At 43.0% G+C, this 18708-nt stretch overlaps 1 protein-coding gene and 1 pseudogene across 1 annotated transcript in view; one reads left to right on the top strand and one right to left on the bottom strand.

Moving 5' to 3' along the window:
• LOC108517025 (protein SSX5-like) overlaps window positions 1–11028 on the bottom strand; it is a 41074-nt gene extending 30046 nt beyond the window's left edge. The window contains exons 1-6 of the mRNA XM_017854809.1: window positions 10987–11028; window positions 10255–10380; window positions 9984–10098; window positions 9225–9320; window positions 7575–7624; window positions 5790–5925 (exon numbers count right to left, since the gene is read on the bottom strand). Coding sequence (XP_017710298.1) covers window positions 5790–5925; window positions 7575–7624; window positions 9225–9320; window positions 9984–10098; window positions 10255–10380; window positions 10987–11028 — 565 coding nt within the window. The remainder of the gene's footprint in view (window positions 1–5789; window positions 5926–7574; window positions 7625–9224; window positions 9321–9983; window positions 10099–10254; window positions 10381–10986) is intronic.
• Window positions 11029–11392: 364 nt separating this feature from the next.
• LOC108517024 (ornithine aminotransferase, mitochondrial-like) lies at window positions 11393–12887 on the top strand (annotated as a pseudogene).
• The last annotated feature ends 5821 nt before the right edge of the window (window positions 12888–18708 follow it).

Here is an 18708-nt window from a genome sequence, read left to right as displayed (position 1 = left end):
ACAATTAACCAGTATGATGTGTTTAAAGTTCCCCCCACTCCGACAAGGTGAGCTTTATACTGAATTTAAAAATTCTTTCTAGGCAGGGCACGGTGGCTCATGTCTGTAATCCTAACACTTTGGGAGGCCGAGGTGGGCTGATCACCTGGGGTGAGGATTTCAAGACCAGCCTGGCTAACATGGTGAAACCCCATCTCTACTAAAAATACAAAATTAGCTGGGCGTGGTGGCCCATGCCTGTAATCCCAGTTACTCGGGAGGCTGAGGCAGGAGAGCAGCTTGAACTCGGGAGACAGAGGTTGCAGTGAGCCAACATTGCACCATTGCACCCCAACCTAGGCAACAAGAGCTGAACTCCGTCCCCCCAAAAAAAGAAAAAGAGTCATTCTATTATAATCCTGATAATTGCTTAGCTTTGAATCTTACTATGGACTTGTTGGATATCTAGGCGGCTGTAAACTACCCAGAGAAAGACAGAAGCAGCAGTGGAGATAATTGGAAAATTGTAGTGTTACTATAAAAGAATAACGAAAGGGGGAAATTGTAAGGGTAACTAAACATAAAATTGAGTTTTTCCTGTTGCCAAAAGGAAAGAAGAGACCTTTCCCCATTTCACTTTCCTTAGAGCATTTCCTTGAGAAAATTTGTATTTGTAAATTCTTCCTTTGATCTCTAAGCCTCTGGCCACCCTAGAACCCAGGAATGTCTTGAACTTGAACTCCAGGCCTCAAGTGATCCTCCAGCCTCAGCCTCCCAAAGTGTTGGGATTACAGGTGTGAGCCACCATGCCCAGCCCCTAGAAATGTCTTTCTTCAGGGCATTGAAGCAGTCTCTTTGAAATGTGAACATCGAGGAAGATGATGTCCTTGTCTCCCTGTCAGCAGGGGAGTTTAGCCTAGGTGCCTTGCTCCAAGCTGTAAGCACCCAGTTGTCATAGAGATGTGAGTTTTATTTTTTCTTTCAGATAAAGGCAATTAATTAGCACAGATGGCTACTCCAATTACTCAGTGAACTTAGGTCTTGCCCGGGAGTATTCAATTTTCACCCTTGGCTGCTCCTGTACAACCAGGCAAAATAGCTACATACCTGGATTTTCTGACTTCCGCTACCACTTTTGTTTATTTGTTTGTTTTTTAGATGGAGTCTTGCTGTCACCCAGGCTGAAGTGCAGTGGTGCGATCTCAGCTCACTGCAACCTCTGCCTCCCGGGGTCAAGTGATTCTCTTGCCTCAGCCTCCCGAGTAGCTGGGATTACAGGCATGCACCATCATGCCCAGCTAATTTTTGTATTGTTGATAGAGATGGGGTTTCACCATGCTGGCCAGGCTGGTCTTGAACTCCTGACCTCATGATCCGCCTGCCTCAGCCTCTCAAAGTTCTAGGATTACAGGCGTGAGCCACCACGCCTGGCCTCTGCTCCCACTTTTGGATTGTATGAAACACTACACTTCAAAGTGTGGGATCTGGCTTCCCAGACAGCTGTCAAAGGGGCAGGTGATGCAATCTAGAAGTGTAGGGGAGCTCGTGCCTGTGGGGTAAATTTTGAGCAATAAGAAAAGGAACCAAGAGTGAGAGCCAGGTATGTAAATTGCCTCTCTTCTCCTCCCCCATGCACTGTTCCAGGCATGGTTTCTCAGTATAGTCTGTCTGGAGGTGTCCTGTGTGGCCCAAAGCCTGTTTCCTTGGGAACCGGAGCTAAAACAATGGCCAAACACCGAAGACAGTGTTAAGTGTTGTGGAGGACCCAGATCTGGGCAGAGGAAAATTATCCCAATAAGGAAATGGACAATTTGAGGATTTGGAATAGAAGGAAGGACTAAAAGAACCAGTAGTGGAAGAGCTTAGGGGTAAAATTTTGGAGAAAAGGCAATTCTATTGATTTCTGCAGTGAACTGCTCAGCTCTGTAAAATTTATACTTCCTTTATTTCCATCAGTCTCCCCTATGAAATCTTCCATAAAGTATCACTTTATAACTATCTATTGCCTGTGAAGTGAATTTTCTTTTTCTCTTTCTTTCTTATTTATTTATTTATTGAGATAGAATCTCTGTCACCCAGGCTGGAGTGCAGTGGCACAATCTCGACTCACTGCAATCTCCACCTTTGGATTCAAGTGATCCTCCTGCCTCAGCTGCCCTATTAGCTGAGACTACAGGCATGCACCTCCAATGCCTGGCTAATATATATAGAGAGAGATGGGATTTCACCGTCTTGGCCAGGCTGGTCTTGAACTCCTGTCCTAAGGGGATACACCCGCCTTAGCCTACCAAAGTGCTGAGATTACAGGCGTGAGCTACCACACCCAGCCTGTCAGTTTTCTTTTGGAGAATAAAACAGATTGAGACTTGTGCCAAAATGCAGGGGAAGCCCACATTGGCCTTGGGTCTCCCCTGTTTCTTTGCCTGCCCCTCTTCAGCCCACCCTGCATATCTCTGTCTCCCACTGTCCCCACTGTGACCACGATTGCCTCTCCCTCCCTGCACTTTCTCTCTCCTAGGGCTCCTTATCTTGAGAAAATGAACCCACAGCCTTTACCTTGTGACTTGGGACAGAACCCGGGGCTTGTTCAATTCTCCCTCCCTCCATCACACACATTTGTCCTCCTTAATGTTTCTGAAGTCAGTGAGCTCCAAACTCAGCCCCTCCTGCACCTGCCAGCTGTAGGACCTGTGACAAGACGCCTACCGTCTGTCTGAGACTCCGTCTCTCATCTATCATATAGGCATAATGATGATAGTGTCCTCCTTCCAAGGCCGGGGAGAACCAGGAGGCCAAGGTGATGGGCCACAAACGGTAAAAACAGCTCCAATCCTGCCTCCACCCGGGTCTGGTGTTTCAAGTCCGTTGTGTGTGAATGGAACCTTAATGTCTCCATTCGCACACAATGGTTTGTTCTAACCCTTCCCCACAACTGTTTCCCCTCTGCACCGTGCAGTGGTACCTGTGAGAAAGAACTGTCCCATTTCCAAATCATCGTCCCCACCCCAGCCCCCAGGCCCTTGGTGAGACCCTTGATGGGCAGTCTCATACTTCTGTCCAGGGGACGTTCCCACCGTTTCTCCCCTGCATGGAGACTAAGTCAACTCTTCTATTCCCTGTCCATTATAGGGTCTACCGTGCACGCATCTTTCTCATTCCTCCACATTCCCCAGATGACGATTTCATCTGTGTCTCCTCCCACGTACTTCCAAAAGGACCGTCCCAGCCCTAGAACTTGAAAATTGTTCAGAGAGCAAAGATCACGATGCCCAACCACCTGCTGCAGAATCCTGCTCCAAGACTGAAGTGTATAGTCTCTATCATAATAAAAACTGGAGGCCAGGCAAGGAGACTAATGCCTGTAATCCCAGCACTTTAGGAGATGAAGGTGGGAGGATCACTTGAGCCCAGGAGTTCAAGACCAGCCTGGGTAATACAGCGACATTCTCTAGACAAAACCTAAAATAATTAGTGGGGCACGATGGTGCGTGCCTGTAGTCACAGCGACTCTGGAGGCTGAGGTGGGAGGATTGCTTGAGCCGAGTAGTTCAAGGCTACATTGAGGTATGATCACCCCCCTCCATTCCAGCCTGGACAGAGCAAGACCCTGTCAAAAGAATGAAAGAAAGGCGCAAAGAAAGAAAGAAAGGGAGAGAGTGATAGCGAGAGAGAGAGAGAGAGACTGAAGGAAAGAAAGAACGAAAGAATGAACGAAAGAAAGAAAGAGAGAGAGAGAGAAAGAAAGAAAGAAAGAAAGAAAGAAAGAAAGAAAGAAAGAAAGAAAGAAAGCAAGCAAGCCAGCCAACAACTGAAAACATCCTCCTCTAGAATGGTGGTCAGGAACATCTGTCTGCCTTGTTCCCTGATGTCTCTCCAGCACCTAGAACAGCGCTCAGCAAAAGTATGCACTCATTACGTTTTTGTTAAATAAATGACTCCTTTGATGCAGAATTGCACTTCTAAGAATCTATCCTAAAGAAATATTCACACATGTGCACAGAGCTGTGTGCACAATGACAGGAGCAAACAACTGAGGGACGTTTGCAAGTATTTATTAACTGTCAGTGACTGATAGAGGGGAATCGGATGAGGGGAGTACATGCTGAACAGGAAACAGGGTGGGGGGGGCTTGTGTAATTATTTTGGGGGTAGCAGGAACTGCACCTATAGAAGATGATAAACTTAATGGATGAATGTTATGTGTGTTCTGACTGCTCCACCGATGAGCTGCTCTCCATCTCTCTTCCTTTTCTTGGGCCTCCCTATATCCTGAGACACAGTAACACTGAAATTAGGACGATTAAGAACCCTACAATGGCCACTAAGTGTTCAAATGAAAGGAAGAGTTGCATGTCTCTCACTTTAAATCAGAAGCTACAAATGGCTAAGCTTAGAGAGAAAGCATGCTGAAAGCCAAGACGGGCTGAAAGCTCGGCCTCTTGCACCAAACAGCCAAGCTGTGAATGCAAAGGAAAAGTTCTTGAAGGAAATAATAGTATATAATGCAAAGGTAAAGTTCTTGAAGGAAATAATAATACTAATACTCCAGTGAACACACGAACAAGAAAGCAAAACAGCCTTATTGCTCAAATAGAGAAAGTTTGGGTGGTCAGGATAGAACATAAACCCAGCCACAACATTCCCTTAAGCCAAAGTCTAATTCAAAGCAAGACCAGAACCCTCTTCAAGTCCATGAAAGCTGAGAGAGGTGAAGAAGCTGCAGGAGAAATGTGTGAAGCTAGCAGAGGGTGATTCGTGAGGTTTACGGAAGGAAGCCATCTCCATAACATAAAAGTGCAAGGAGAAGCAGCAAACCCTGATGGAGAAGCTGAAGCAACTTATCCAGAAGATCTAGCTAAGATCACTGTTGAAGGTGGCTACACTAAGCAACAGATTTTCAGTATGGATAAAATAGCCTTCTATTGGAAGAAGATGCCATCTAGGACTTTCATAGCTAGAGAGGATCCACTCCAACTTTGAAAGAAGTTCTACTGTGGGTAAAATGCTATCCAATAGCATCACATACTACAGAGATGTGCTTCATGAAAGGGAGAGCTAATCGATGTCGCAAATTTCATTGTCTTCTTTTATGAAGCTGCCACAGCCACTCCACCCTTCAACAATCACCACCTTGATCAGCCAGCAGCCATCAACACCGAGACAAGACCCTCCACCAGCAAAAAGAATGTGACTCACTGAAGGCTCAGAAGATTGTTAGCATTTTAAACAATTAATTATTTTAAAATTAAGGCAGGTACATTTTTAGACATAATGCTATTGCACACTTAGAAGACTACAGTATAGTGTAAACATAATGTTTTTATGCACTGCAAAACACACACACACAAAATGTGTGTGACTCACTTTATTGCAGTGTTTTGGAACCGAACCTGCAATATCTCTGAAGTACACCTGTATTGGGTATCAGGCATTGAGTTGAGTATGATATGATCCCAGGTCATCACAGATAGAAATGCTTGAGCACCTTTCATGTCATCAGGACTTCGGGATTAAATTTAATGCCTCCAAACGATTTATGAACTATGATTCTTTATTTCCGTTTTATGGACTAGGAAACTGGAGCTGAGAAAATTTGGAAGACTTGCCCCAAGTCACATGGTTTTTTATATGGATGAAAACTCCAGTCTGTGTCTCTGGAAGTCATCTCTAACATCTCATCTGGAGCTGGGCAAGCTCCTCAGCCCAGCCTGGACCCAGGCTTGTCTGGGATCCATGCCACACACCCAGTCCACATACCTGAACATAGCCAGGGAAGCCACTGTGGTTGTTCCCGAATTGTTTCCTCTTGCTAGATTTCTTGTTAATCTTCTCAGAGGTATTTGCTTTTCCCGGGGGGCACAGCTGTTTCCCATCGTTTTGTGGGCCAGATGCTTCTGACACTCCCTTCGAATCCTTGCCTTCCTCTGCTGGCTTATTGTGCATGATCTTTATAATGTGAACGTCACAGATAAACAGTATCAGTCACATTTCTATAGTGCTTTAGAGCTTACAAAGCATCTTCACATGCATTACCTTAATCAAAGTTCTCGACAATGCTGGGAGAGTTACACATGCCTAAATTAGGAGAAACCTGGGAAGTTAGAAGGGAAAGGAGTGGCCTAAATGAATGGGGTTTCCAGGGCTAGAATGGTTACCTTCACACTCTCTTAAGACTGACATTCTTGCAAACAGGAGAAACCTCCATGTAATTGAGAGTTTGTTACACAGAAGGTTTGGAGAATAGCATAAGAATTCACAAGGTCTACAGAAGGAAGACCTTCTATAAAATACAAGGGATCCCATATAAGCTTGTAGACAGCTGCTGAGAGAGTAAATGTGAAAACATAGGGGACAAAACACTGCTGGGAAAGATGTTGTGGGGAGATGAATACAGGGAAAGGAGAGAGAAAGAAATGGTTTGCTAAAACTAAGCAGCAAAGAAAGCAGTTGGATATGGCATACCACCCTACCAAGGCACCAACATTGAATGCAGAATTAATTGAGTTGGTACCCATACCAATTCTGGTTTTACTGGGCTGTGTCACTGACCAACATTGTTAAGCTACATTTATACAGCTTGTTCACTTATGAAATAGTGAAAAATACATGTAAAACAGGCTAAAGGAATGTCCTCTCTGAGCTTGCAAACACTGTTTAAATGTAGTAATAATAAAAATCTAATACTTTTCATGATCCTTCTTTGAATTCGGTCTCCACACTGGCAACCCAACTCCCAGATCCCTTTACCCTCTAAACCAGAGTTGAATCTGCACTTGTGGGATCACTCATTCAGGGGCCTCTGAGGGATCCCCTGGGCTGGGACTGGGGCTTCCGGGATGCCCCAGGTGTAGGCAAGGCCTTCATGGAGCTCGAAGGAGGGAGGGGCCAAGAGTCAAAGGATTCCTAAGCGATGCGAGTGGCCCCGGTGACAGAGCAGAGGCCAGCTGGTCCTTCCTGTTGTGAGAGTGGGTGTCTCAACAGAAGCACCAGCAGGCCCTGTGGGGTAAAGCCCTAGTGACCAACATCTGAACTTCATAAACAAATGCAAATGTGAATGAGCTTTAAATGGCTTGGAGCTCTGGATTAGACTACCCCTGCCACTGTGCCCCAGGAACATTCTTTAACATCTCTGTTCCACGATAGCCTCATTTTATTATTATGCTGCTGATAGCTAGGATCTATAACATGAACTATGATTCTTTACTTCCATTTCACGGACCAGGAATCTGGAGTTCAGAGAACTTAGAAGATTTGCGCCAAGTCACATGGCTTTTATATGGATGACAACTGAAGTGTGTGACTCGTTATTATTTGGAGATAATAATAGAAACATCGTCATATAGGTCTTCTTAAGTATTAAATAAATTAATCCATGTAAACCGTTTAGAATATCTGGCATCACTATGAAAACAAAAGAAGTATTAAGGATCACAACTCTTAGTATTATTAAGCCATTGGTGCTACATCAGGTTTTGTGACAGACATAGGGAGAAGGAGGCAGTGAGTGTATTTTTGATATTCCCCCACTCTTACCAATGTTCGCATCCGTGAAGGGACAAAGGTTGTCTGGTCCTTTAGATCTGAGAGATACTCACCTTCGGGAAGATTCCCTGGAGCCTGCCGAAACTCATCTGAGGACGTTCAACTGAAAGAGAATACATCAGAATTTTTCTTGGTTGGTAAAGATTTCCAAACTCTAGAGAGACTTCTGTCGCATGAGGGCATTCTGCAGCAGAGGGTTATGAGTCCACTCAATGTTGAGGAGTTATTTGAGATTTGCTTCTGAATTACGTTTAGTAATGGTTGGTTCACTTATCTGTGGCATCAGTTCAGAATTTTCCATCTCATAGTTTATCAAATGGGGACTAAACCCCATCACAGTCTCATCTTATTTCATTACGTATCTTTTACGTTTTCCCAAATAATTAAATTGATTGGTTGGGAATCTGAACTGTATCCACCCAAGATGTGCAACAACTAAAAATCATAGTACACTTGAAATGGGTGAATCTTATAGTATGTGAATTAAGCTGTTAAATGTGTGATGAACCATGGATGATTTAGTCCAGTGGCTCTGAAATATTTTCAGTATAAAAACACTCCTTTAATGTCAAAAACTTGGCAGATACTCAAGCACTAGATTCACTGTTTCAGTGTTTCAAACTCTCTTCCAAGCTCGTCATGGAGATTCAGGGTTTTTTGGGAATGAGAAGGCTATTTGGTTTTGATAAAATACAGTGAAACAGCGATCTTTATTACATAATGTGCTCATCATCCTCTTCATAAGATACTTATCCAATACGGACATTCTGTTAATGAAACGAACTCTGGAAGTTTTTTGCGGATCTGCGATTTAAAGTTTTTTTTTAAGTTTTCACTTGTAACGTTTTCTTAACTGTCCTTTGGTTCATTAACAGTGCTTAGCAAGAACAATACGCCCTTTAAAAAAGAAATATTTCAAACACACAGCAAAGTATGTGGAATACTATTGAGTCCGGTTGGATCTCAACATTATCCCACTGCTATGTTAGATCTGATTTATTTTTTCAGAATATTAGAAATTCTATAAACACACCAGGAGTGGTAACTCACGCTTGTAAACTCAACTCTTTGGGAGGCTGAGGCAGGTGGATCACCTGAGGTCAGGAAATTTGAGACCAGTCTGGCCAACATGGTGAAACCCATCTCTACCAAAAATACCAAAATTAGCTGGGTGTAGGTGCAGGTGCCTGTAATTCCAGCTGCTCGGGAGGCAGGTGCAGGAGAATCCCTTGAACCCAGGAGTTGAAGGTTGCAGTGAGCTGAGATTATGCTATTGTACTCCAGCCTGGGCAACAAGAGTGAAACTCCATCACAAAAAGAGAGAGAGAAAANNAATAAACAAATAAACAAAACACACTATCAGCAAGTCACGGCTGAAGCTGTCTGTGCAGTACTCATCTGTCCCTATCCTCCCTCCTTCTCCACTTACAGCCATTCTTCTCAATTTGATGGCATTTTATTTGCATTCGTGTTTTTATACATTTACCATTTACTTATTATCCATAAAAATATACATTCTTCTTTTGCATGTTTTAAATTTTTATATGAATGGCCTCTGTAGTTAACGTTCTGTATGCATTTTTTTTTTCACTCAGCACTTATGTGTATGAGGGAACAAATGCCTGAGGATCTTTCCCAGGTAGCTGAGCTGAAAAGCAGTTGGACTTAAGGAGACCCTTTCCAGCCCCTTCCCATCTCCTCACCCTGATTCCTGCGGTTACGGTCATTATCAAAATCATTCCCCTGGAAGTCTGCGGCCCGTTTATTATGCACGAAAGGTGGGAGGGTGACCTTGAAACCTAGAAAGAAGCAAAATGTTTATTCTTTAAGAGACAAGCTTAGGTCTGGCATGGTGGCTCATGTCTGTTGTACCAGCACTTTGGGAAGCTGAGGATGGAGGAAAAGTTGAGGCCAGGAGCTCAAGACGAGCCTGGGCAACATAGAGAGACCCCTGTATCTACAAAACATAAAATAATATAAGTTGGGCATGGTGGCACGTGCCTGTACCCTCAGCTGCTCCAGAGGCTGGGCAGGAAGATTGTTTGAGCCCAGGAGTTCGAGGCTACAGTGAGCTATGATTGCAGTACTACACTCTAGCCTAGGTGACAGACTGAGACTCTGACTAAAAAAAAAAAAAAAAAAAAGGGAGAGAGAGACAAGCTGAAAGAAAGAAGGTACAGTCGGTGGCAGGGTGCCAGGACGCCACAGAGACAGTTGGGCTCATCAGAACAGACACCCACGGGAGAGAAATGTGCAGGATCCAGGTCTGAGCTCCACTGTGGCCACTCCCTGTCCTCAGCCCTGACAGGATACAGAAGAACTGAACACCCAGAAGCTGCCTTGCGGTTTTTCCCTGCACAGAAAAAATTGTGGGGCACTTTCTGCAGCTAAGAAGTAGCCAAAGCAGGAAAAGGGATGCTCATGTGTCCCCAGACTTGTCTGTGCCTAGAACTTTCTGTTACCTAGTTTATTCATGGCCTCATACTTTCTCTTCATATACACAGAGATGATTCTCTCCGAGCATTTCATCTTTTCCCACTCTTTCTTAGAGAAGTATTTGGCAATATCATCAAAGGTCTAGGAAAAAAAAAAAAAAAAAACGAATTCTGGCAGTGACTCAGCTAGGCATGTCTGCCATTCAGCTGGAGCCGCTTCCTGTGTGCTGGATCTGGGAAGTGGGGATGATAATCCGTCCTGGTTGATGCCATGGCTAACTGAGACAACATGGGGGACCTTCCCTAGCTTCTCCCCGCCACACAGTAGGGCTTTAATGCTGCTGGCTGACTCTCTTCCCACCTTCCAGAATGGACTGAGAGTCACCAAATGAAGTGCAAGGTCACAGACTTGTCTCCAGGGATGCTAAGTGATGACAGAGTGATGGTGGGGGGCTCCCAAGGGTCCAGATCTCCCCCGAGACCCTGCTTCTTGTCCCCAGTACCTCTGTCCTCCCCTCCTCAGAAACCTGGTCACCCTAAACTGTCCCCTGGGCTACTACTCTGCAAAGGTGGGTGGATCTCATGAGCCCGGGAGGTCCAGACCAGCCTGGCCAACATAGCGAAACTGTCTCTACTAAAAAAACAAACAAGCAAACAAAATGAGCAGCAGGGGTGGGGTGGCACGCGCCTGTAGTCCAGAGGCGGAGGTGAGAGGATCACTTGAGCCCAGAAAGAATGATCTGAGTGAGCTTTACTTATGTATTTATTTATTTATTTATTTATTTTGAGACAGGGTCTTACTTTGTTGGCCAGGCTGGGGTGCAGTGGCGTGATCGTGGCTCTCTGCAACCTCCTACTCCCGGGTTCAAGTGATCCACTAGCTGTGTCCTCCAAAATGCTGGGATTACAAGTGTGAGCCACCATGCGTGGCCCAAATTTCTTGTTACTAGAGGGTTCCTAGGAAAAATCCCATACTTCTACATCTGTTGGAACTAACAAAACAGTCCAAGGCCCTCTAACCTATGATTACATTTTTGAAAGTGAATCTAAGTATGGTGTGCACAATTACCATCCTTTACCTGTAGCCCGGGAGAGAGGAAAAGGTATTTACTTATGGGATGTGATTGTGGTGTTGGTTACATCCGCCTTGGCCAATTCTCCCGCCTCGATCTTGGGACTACAGGCATGCACCACCCTGCCCCCACTAATATTTTTATTTTTGTTTTTTCAGTAGAGATGGTTTTGCTCTGTTGACCAGGTTGGTCTCGACCTCCTGGTCTCAATCAGTCCTCCCGGCCCGGCCTCAGGGCTACAGGCATGCACCACCCTGCCCACGCTATTTTTTTTTTTTTAATAGAAACTGTGTTTTGCTATGTTGGCCAGGCTGGCCTCAACCTCCTGGGCTCAAGCGATCCTTCCTCCTCGGTCTTAGGACTATGGGTGTGTGCCATTCCACCCTGCTATTTTTTTTTTTTTTTCAGGAGAGGCAGGCTTTTGCTCTGTTGGCCGGGCTGGTATCCACCTCCTGGGTTCCTGGGCTCAAGCAGTCCTCCCACCTCGGCCTCCAGACTACAGGTTCACACCACCCTGCCCCCACTAATATTTTTAATTTTTTTAGTAGAGACAAGTTCGCTATGTTGTCCAGGCTGGTCTCGACCTTCTGGGCCCAAGTGATCCTCCCGCCTTGGCCTCTGGACTGCAGGCAGGCACCACCCTACCTTTTGTTATGTTTCCCAGGCTGGTCTCCACTTCCTGGGCTCACTCAATGATTTGAACCCCGGAAGCAGAGGTTGTGTTGAGCTGAGATCACACTACTGCCATCCGGCCTGGGCAACAGAGCAATGCTGTGCCAGAAAAAAAAAAGAAAGAAAGAAAGAGAGAGAGAAAGAAAGAAAGAAAGAGAGAGAGAGAGAAAGAAAGAAAGAAAGGAAGGAAGGAAGGAAGGAAGGAAGGAAGGAAGGAAGGAAGGAAGGAAAACCGCCTGAATTTCCGTAAGAAGAGCAAGCTTTGTGGAATTTTAACTTACTCTCATCTCATCTCATCCTCCCAGCTTGGTTCTGTTTATTGCTACTGAAATACAGATAGGATTGGCCAGAACTGGTAGATGACTAGCTGTTGATTACGAAAATATCAGACCTGATATAGTCCACCTTGGAAAGGCCCTTTCTGGGGGCTGATACTCTGTGTCTACGATGCTGTGGGATGATGACATAATGCTGACCATTAAGCCAGGGGGACATGGGTCCACATATGGTGGCAATCCACTAGGCTGCTGAGTGGCCATCGCAACCCTTGAGGTTTTAGAAGAAGAAAGCCTTGCTGAAAATGCAGAAAAAATGGGCATTATCTTGAGAAATTAACCCATGAAGCTACCTTCTGATGTTGTAACTGCCGTAAGAGGATAAGAATTATTTTATTAGTTAATTAATTTTTTTTTTTTTTTTTTTGAGTCAGAGGTTCACTCTGGTTGCCCAGGTTGGAGGGCAATGGTGCGATCTTGGCTCACAGCAACCTCTGCCTCCTGGGTTCAAGTGATTCTCCTGCCTCAGCCTCCTGAGTAGTTGGGATTAATAGCATGTGCCAGTATGCCTAGGTAATTTTTGTATTTTTAGTAGAGACAAGGTTTCACCATGTTGACCTGGCTGATATTGAACTCCTGATCTCAGATGATCCACCCGTCTCCGCCTCCCAAGGTGTTGGGATTAAAGGCATGAGCCACCATGCCCGGTGAGGAAAGGAATTATTAAAAGCTATTATTATTAAAGAAACCAAAGATTGTGATGCTTGGAAGGTGTGTCTATGTCTTGGAGATAATGGACATCTGGCCAAGCCAATCCATGGTGACATCATCAGGTTTCGCCTCCGCTAGTGATCAAGGATGAGATTCGAGAGTCCATTGAAATCATTAACAAGACCATCTTGTCTTCCTGAGGGTAGCAGCTGTTTTCAGTGGTTGCTGGGAGCCGGCTGAAGACAAGTGGTCCTGTAAAAGCTCGGCTCTTAATGTGGGCACATTCCACTCCCACGTGTCTTCAAAACCTTTTTGTGGAATATATGTTTTTTTCAGTTGATATATAATAAAACAACGTTTATGAACCTGCCTTTTGCCTTGTTAAGAGAATGTAATGGCATCTATATTCAGTGAAAGTGTTTTGATGTGCATGTGTACTTTCTAAGGCAAAACGCATCTATATATACAGACAGACTTTAAATCACGTCCTTCAGTATACTTTATATATGTTTTTATAATTTCCTTGCTGGTATAAATGTTTTCTATTTGAAAATGTTGTCTCTAGAGAATTACATAAAAGTCTTCACCTTATAAAGCCAAATCATTGTTATCACTGAATTTTAGGAAGGATGAATGTTTAAGCATATATAAAACACTAATATTAAGTAAACTTCACATTGGCCAACACCAGGATGTATTCTACGGATGTCATTATTTTCAATTAAGAATTAGTGTTTAACATTCCTAAACTGTTTTAAGTGCTTGATTATAATTTGTTAAAAAAAAAAGTTTATTTTAAATATTTCTTTAAATTTAAAATAACGCTTTATAAGTCTCTAAGGACTTGCTTTATGAATCTGGGTGCTCCTGTGTTGGGTGCATATATATTTAGGATAGTTAGCTCTTCCTGTTGAATTGATCCCTTTACCATTATGTAATGGCCTTCTTTGTCTCTTTTGATCTTTGATGGTTTAAAGTCTGTTTTATCAGAGACTAGGATTGCAACCCCTGCTTTTTTTTGTTCTCCATTTGCTTGGTAGATCTTCCTCCATCCCTTTATTTTGAGCCTATGTATGTCTCTGCATGTGAGATGGGTCTCCTGAATACAGCAGACTGATGGGTCTTGACTCTTTATCCAGTTTGCCAGTCTGTGTCTTTTAATTGGAGCATTTAGTCCATTTACATTTAAGGTTAATATTGTTATGTGTGAACTTGATCCTGCCATTATGATATTAACTGGTTATTTTGCTCGTTAGTTGATGCAGTTTCTTCCTAGCCTCGATGGTCTTTACATTTTGGCATGTTTTTGCAATGGCTGGTACCGGTTGTTCCTTTCCATGTTTAGGGCTTCCTTCAGGGTCTCTTGTAAGGCAGGCCTGGTGGTGACAAAATCTCTAAGCATTTGCTTATCTGTAAAGGATTTTATTTCTCCTTCACTTATGAAACTTAGTTTGGCTGGATATGAAATTCTGGGTTTAAAATTCTTTTCTTTAAGAACGTAACGCTTGTATTTCAGAAAAAAAAAAAAAAGATACAGAACATGGCCAGGTGCAGTGGTTCATGCCTCTAATTCCAGCATTTTGGGAGGGCGAGGTTAGTGGATCACTTGAGGTCAGAAGTTTGAGACCAGCCTGGCCAACATGGAGAAGCCGCGTCTCTACTAAAAATACAAAAATCAGCTGGGTGAGGTGGTGGGTGCCTGTAGTCCTAGCTACATGGGAGGCTGACACAGGAGAACTGCTCCAACCTGAGAGGTAGATGTTGTAGTGAGCTGAGATCATGCCACTGCACTCCAGCCTAGGTGACAGAGTGAGAATCCCTTTGGGGGGGAAAAAAGGTACAGAACATTTCCATCACCACAATGCTATCCCTTGTGCTACTCATTTTTAGTAATACTCACTCTCCTCCCATCCACCATTCCTAACCCCTGGCAACCACTAATCTGTTTTTCATTTCTACAATTTTATCTTTTCTACAATGCTGTACAAATGAAATCTCATAGTATGTAACACTTTAGAGGCTTATTTCACTCAGCATAATGCCCTGGAGATTCATCCAAGATATTAATATTTGTATATCAAGAGCTCATTGTTGTTGTTGAGATGGAGTCTCACTCTGTCGCCCAGGCTGGAGTGCAGTGGCATGATCTCGGCTCACTGCAACCTCCACCTCTCAGGTTCAAGTGATTTTCCTGCCTCAGCCTCCCAAGTAGCTGTGACTACAGGTGTGTGCCACCACACCCTGGTGATTTTTGTATTAGTCATAGAGACCGGGTTTCAACATATTGGCAAGGCTGGTCTCGAATTCCTGACGTCGTGATCTGCCCGCCTTGACCTCCCAAAGTGCTGGGATTACACATGTGAGCCACTGGGCCCAGTCAATAGTTCATTTTTATTACTAAGTAGTATTCCATGGTATGGATGTACCTCAGTTCGACCATTCACTTATTGTAAGACATATTGATTATTTCCAGCTTTTGTCTATTACAAGTAAAGCTGCTATGTACAATTACGTACAAGTTTCTGGATGGGCATAAATTTTAATTTCTCTGAAGTGTAATTGTTGAATTGTATGGTCATTGCATATTTAGTTTTATAAGAAACTACCAAAATGCTTTCCAGAGTGGCTATAAGATTTTACCTTCCCAGCAGCACTTAATGAGATATTTTCTCTGCATCCTTGTCACCATTTGGTGTTGTCACTGTGTCTTTTATTTTAACTGTTGTAATAAGTGTATAGTGATGCTTCATCATGGCCTTAATTTGCATCTAGTGAAACAAATTAGTGCTGAATATCATTTCATGTACTTATTTCCTTGTTTCCTCTTCAGTAAAATGTATGTTCATATCTTTTCATGATTTTGTAATTGGATTATTTGTTTGCATTTTTTACCATTGAGGTTTTTTTTAACTAAAAAAAAATTTTTTTTTCGAGGCAGAGTCTCGCTCTGTTACCCAGGCTGGAGTGCAGTGGCATGATCTTGGCTCATTCCAACCTCCGCCTCCCAGGTTCAAGCGATTCTCTTGCCTCAGCCTCCCCAGTAGCTGGGATTACGGGCGCTCATCATCACGCCTGTCTAAGTTTTGTATTTTAGTAGAAATGGGTTTTTGCCATGTTGCCCAGGCTGATCTCAAACTCCTGGCCTCAAAGGATCTCCCCTCCGTCCACCTCGACCTTTCAAAGTGCTGGGATTACAAGCGTGAGCCACCATGCCCAGCCTACTGTTGAGTTTTGAGAGTACTATACCTATCCATTATTTATTCTGGATGTGAGTCCTTTCTTGAATATGTGGTTTGCAAACATTTTCTCCTAGTCAAGACCCTGTTTTTTCATCCTTTTAACAGGGTTTCTTCCAGAGCACAAGTTTTAAATTGGGTGAAATCTAATTTATTTGTTTTCCTTATGGATTATGCTTTTTGAACCGTTCACTATGCCCTAGATCTCAGATGTTTCTCCTATGCTTTCTTGTAAAAGTTTTTTTTTTTTTTAGTTTTATATTTTAGATTTAAATCTATGATCCACTTGAGTTTTTTAAAATATATATATAAAGGTATGAAGATTAGGTTTTGTTTTGTTTGTTTGTTTGTTTTGTTTTTGTTTTGTTTTTTGAAACTGCTCCAGCACCTTTTGTTAAGCAGACGATCATTCCTTCTTTTTGTCTCTTGGTAAAAAATCTGTTGTGTGGGGCTATTTCTAGGTTCTCTATTTTGTTCCAGTGATCTATGTGTCTGTTCTTCTCCCTGTACTCCACAGTCTTGATTCTTGTAGCTATATAAGAAGTATTGAAATATGGTAGAGCCATTCCTCCTATGTCATTCTTCTTTTTCAAAAATTATCTTAGCTATAAAAATATTTTTTGAGATGGAATCTCACTTGTGTCGCCCAAACTTGAGATCAGTGGGGTGATCTCGGGTCACTGCAACCTCTGCCTCCCAGGTTTAAGTGATTCTCCTGTCTCAGCGGCCCGAGTAGCTGGAATTTCAGGTGTGCACCACCACACCTGGCTAATTTTGTATTTTTAGTAGAGAGGGGGTTTCACCATGTTGGCCAGGCTGGTCTTGAACTCCTGACTTCAAGCGATCCATGGGTCTCGGCCTCACAAAGTGCTGGGATTACAGGCGTGAGCCACCATGCCCAGCGTTGTCTAAGCTATTGAAAATTTGTTACAGCAGCAATCAAAAATGAAAACACATGGAAACATTTATTAGTGAAATAAAATAGAAGGTCAAGAAACAGATTAATCTATATGCAAACTTCAGCATGCATTTCCAAACAGGGGCAAAAGATGATGGGTTGTATAATAAACGATTGCTTGACAAGTGTCTATCCATTTGAAAAAATAAAGAGTAAATCCTTACTTTGAACCACATAAAATAATAAATTCTAAAAATTCAGTGACGTAAATGTGAAAACATGAAATCATAAAGAACTAGATGAAAATTTAGGAAAATATTACAGTGTAAGACATCTTGAGTTGGCATAGGCACTTCCTGACATTACACCAAGGCTGGGAACAATGAATCTGACAAATTTAAAGGTGAAAATTAAAGTGTCATCTAATTCAACAGACACCATAAACAACTGTTTAAAAAGGCAACTTTTGGGGAAAATGGTGAAGCATCTGTAATAAATTAAGAGTAACCATCTCTAATATACAACAAAACTTTTGCATATCAATAAGAGAAACTGGAACAACCCAGTGAAAAAATGTGTTCAAGCATGGCACTACTTCACCGTATAGCAGAAAAGGATTATGAAATAGAAAGTATTAAATGAAAATTATAAAGGAAATGGAGAATAGATTCCAGAAGTTTCAACGTTCATCCAATAGAAGATCCAGACATACAGAACAGAAAGACTGGGCCGGGCTCAGTGGCTGACGCCTATAATCCCAGCACTTTGGGAGGCCAAGGCAGGCACATTACCTGAGGTCAGGAGTTTGAGACCATCCTGGGCAATATGGCAAAACCCCGTCTCTACTAAAAATACAAAAATTAGCCCGGCGTGGTGGTGGGCCTCTGAAATCCCAGCTATTGGTGAACCTGAGGTAGGAGAATCACTTAAACCCGGGAGGCAGAGGTTGCAGTAAGCTGAGGTTGTGCCACTGCACTCCACCATTGGTGATAGAGCAAAACTCCGTCTCAAAAAAAGAAAAAAAAAAAAAAAAAAAAAAAGAACAGAAAGACTGTAGAGAAGGCGGTACTTGAAGAAATAATGTTCTAGAATTTTCTCAACTGAACAAACACATGAATCTTCAAACTGAAAAGATTCACCTAGTTCTGAACCTGATTAACACACACGCGTGCGTGTGCACACAAACACACACGCCCTAGGAGTAAAATTTCCAGGATAAACATAAAATCCTGAAAGTCCCCAGAGAGAAAGAGAGAAGAGAGAATGCAATGGAGAAGTTTTTCAAGGAACTGATTAAAAATAACTTTGGATCAGGCGCAGTGGCTCATGCCTATAGTCCCAGCATTTTGGTAGGCCAAGATGGGAGGATACCTTGAGCTCAGGAGTTTGAGACCAGCCTGGCCAACAAGGCAAAATCCATCTCTACAAAAAATACAGCAAGTAGCCAGATGTGGTGCCACGTGCCTGTAGTCCCAGCTACTTGGGAAGCTGAGGCAGGAGAATCGCTTGAGTTCAGGAGGTAGAGATTGCTGTGAGCCCAGATGGTGCCACTGCATTCCAGCCTGGGTGACAGAGCCAGACACTGTCTCAAAAAACCAAACCAAACCAAAAACAAACAAACAAAAGAAGTTGAACTCAGATATCTATATACAGCCGGGATAATCCAGAATGAGGGAAAAATTATTTCAGAAAATTCATGACACATATATCTTTCAGAAATCACTATTGGTATATAGTCCTATGAGAAGAGAAAAGTAAATTTAAGAGGAAGGAGGTGATTTCAATAAGCAATGGTGAAAAGAAAAACAGTAAAATGTATTAAACGGTGTAAACTTTTGATTGTAAACTTAAAAAAATTATAGTTTTGAAATAAAATTGCAGGTATTA

This window comes from Rhinopithecus bieti, unplaced genomic scaffold (assembly GCF_001698545.2).
Source record: "Rhinopithecus bieti isolate Rb0 unplaced genomic scaffold, ASM169854v2 scaffold_39970, whole genome shotgun sequence".
NCBI classification, from domain to species: Eukaryota; Metazoa; Chordata; class Mammalia; order Primates; family Cercopithecidae; genus Rhinopithecus; species Rhinopithecus bieti.
The sequence above is the reverse complement of the archived record's forward strand: the minus strand, read 5'-3'. Positions and strand labels throughout refer to the sequence as shown.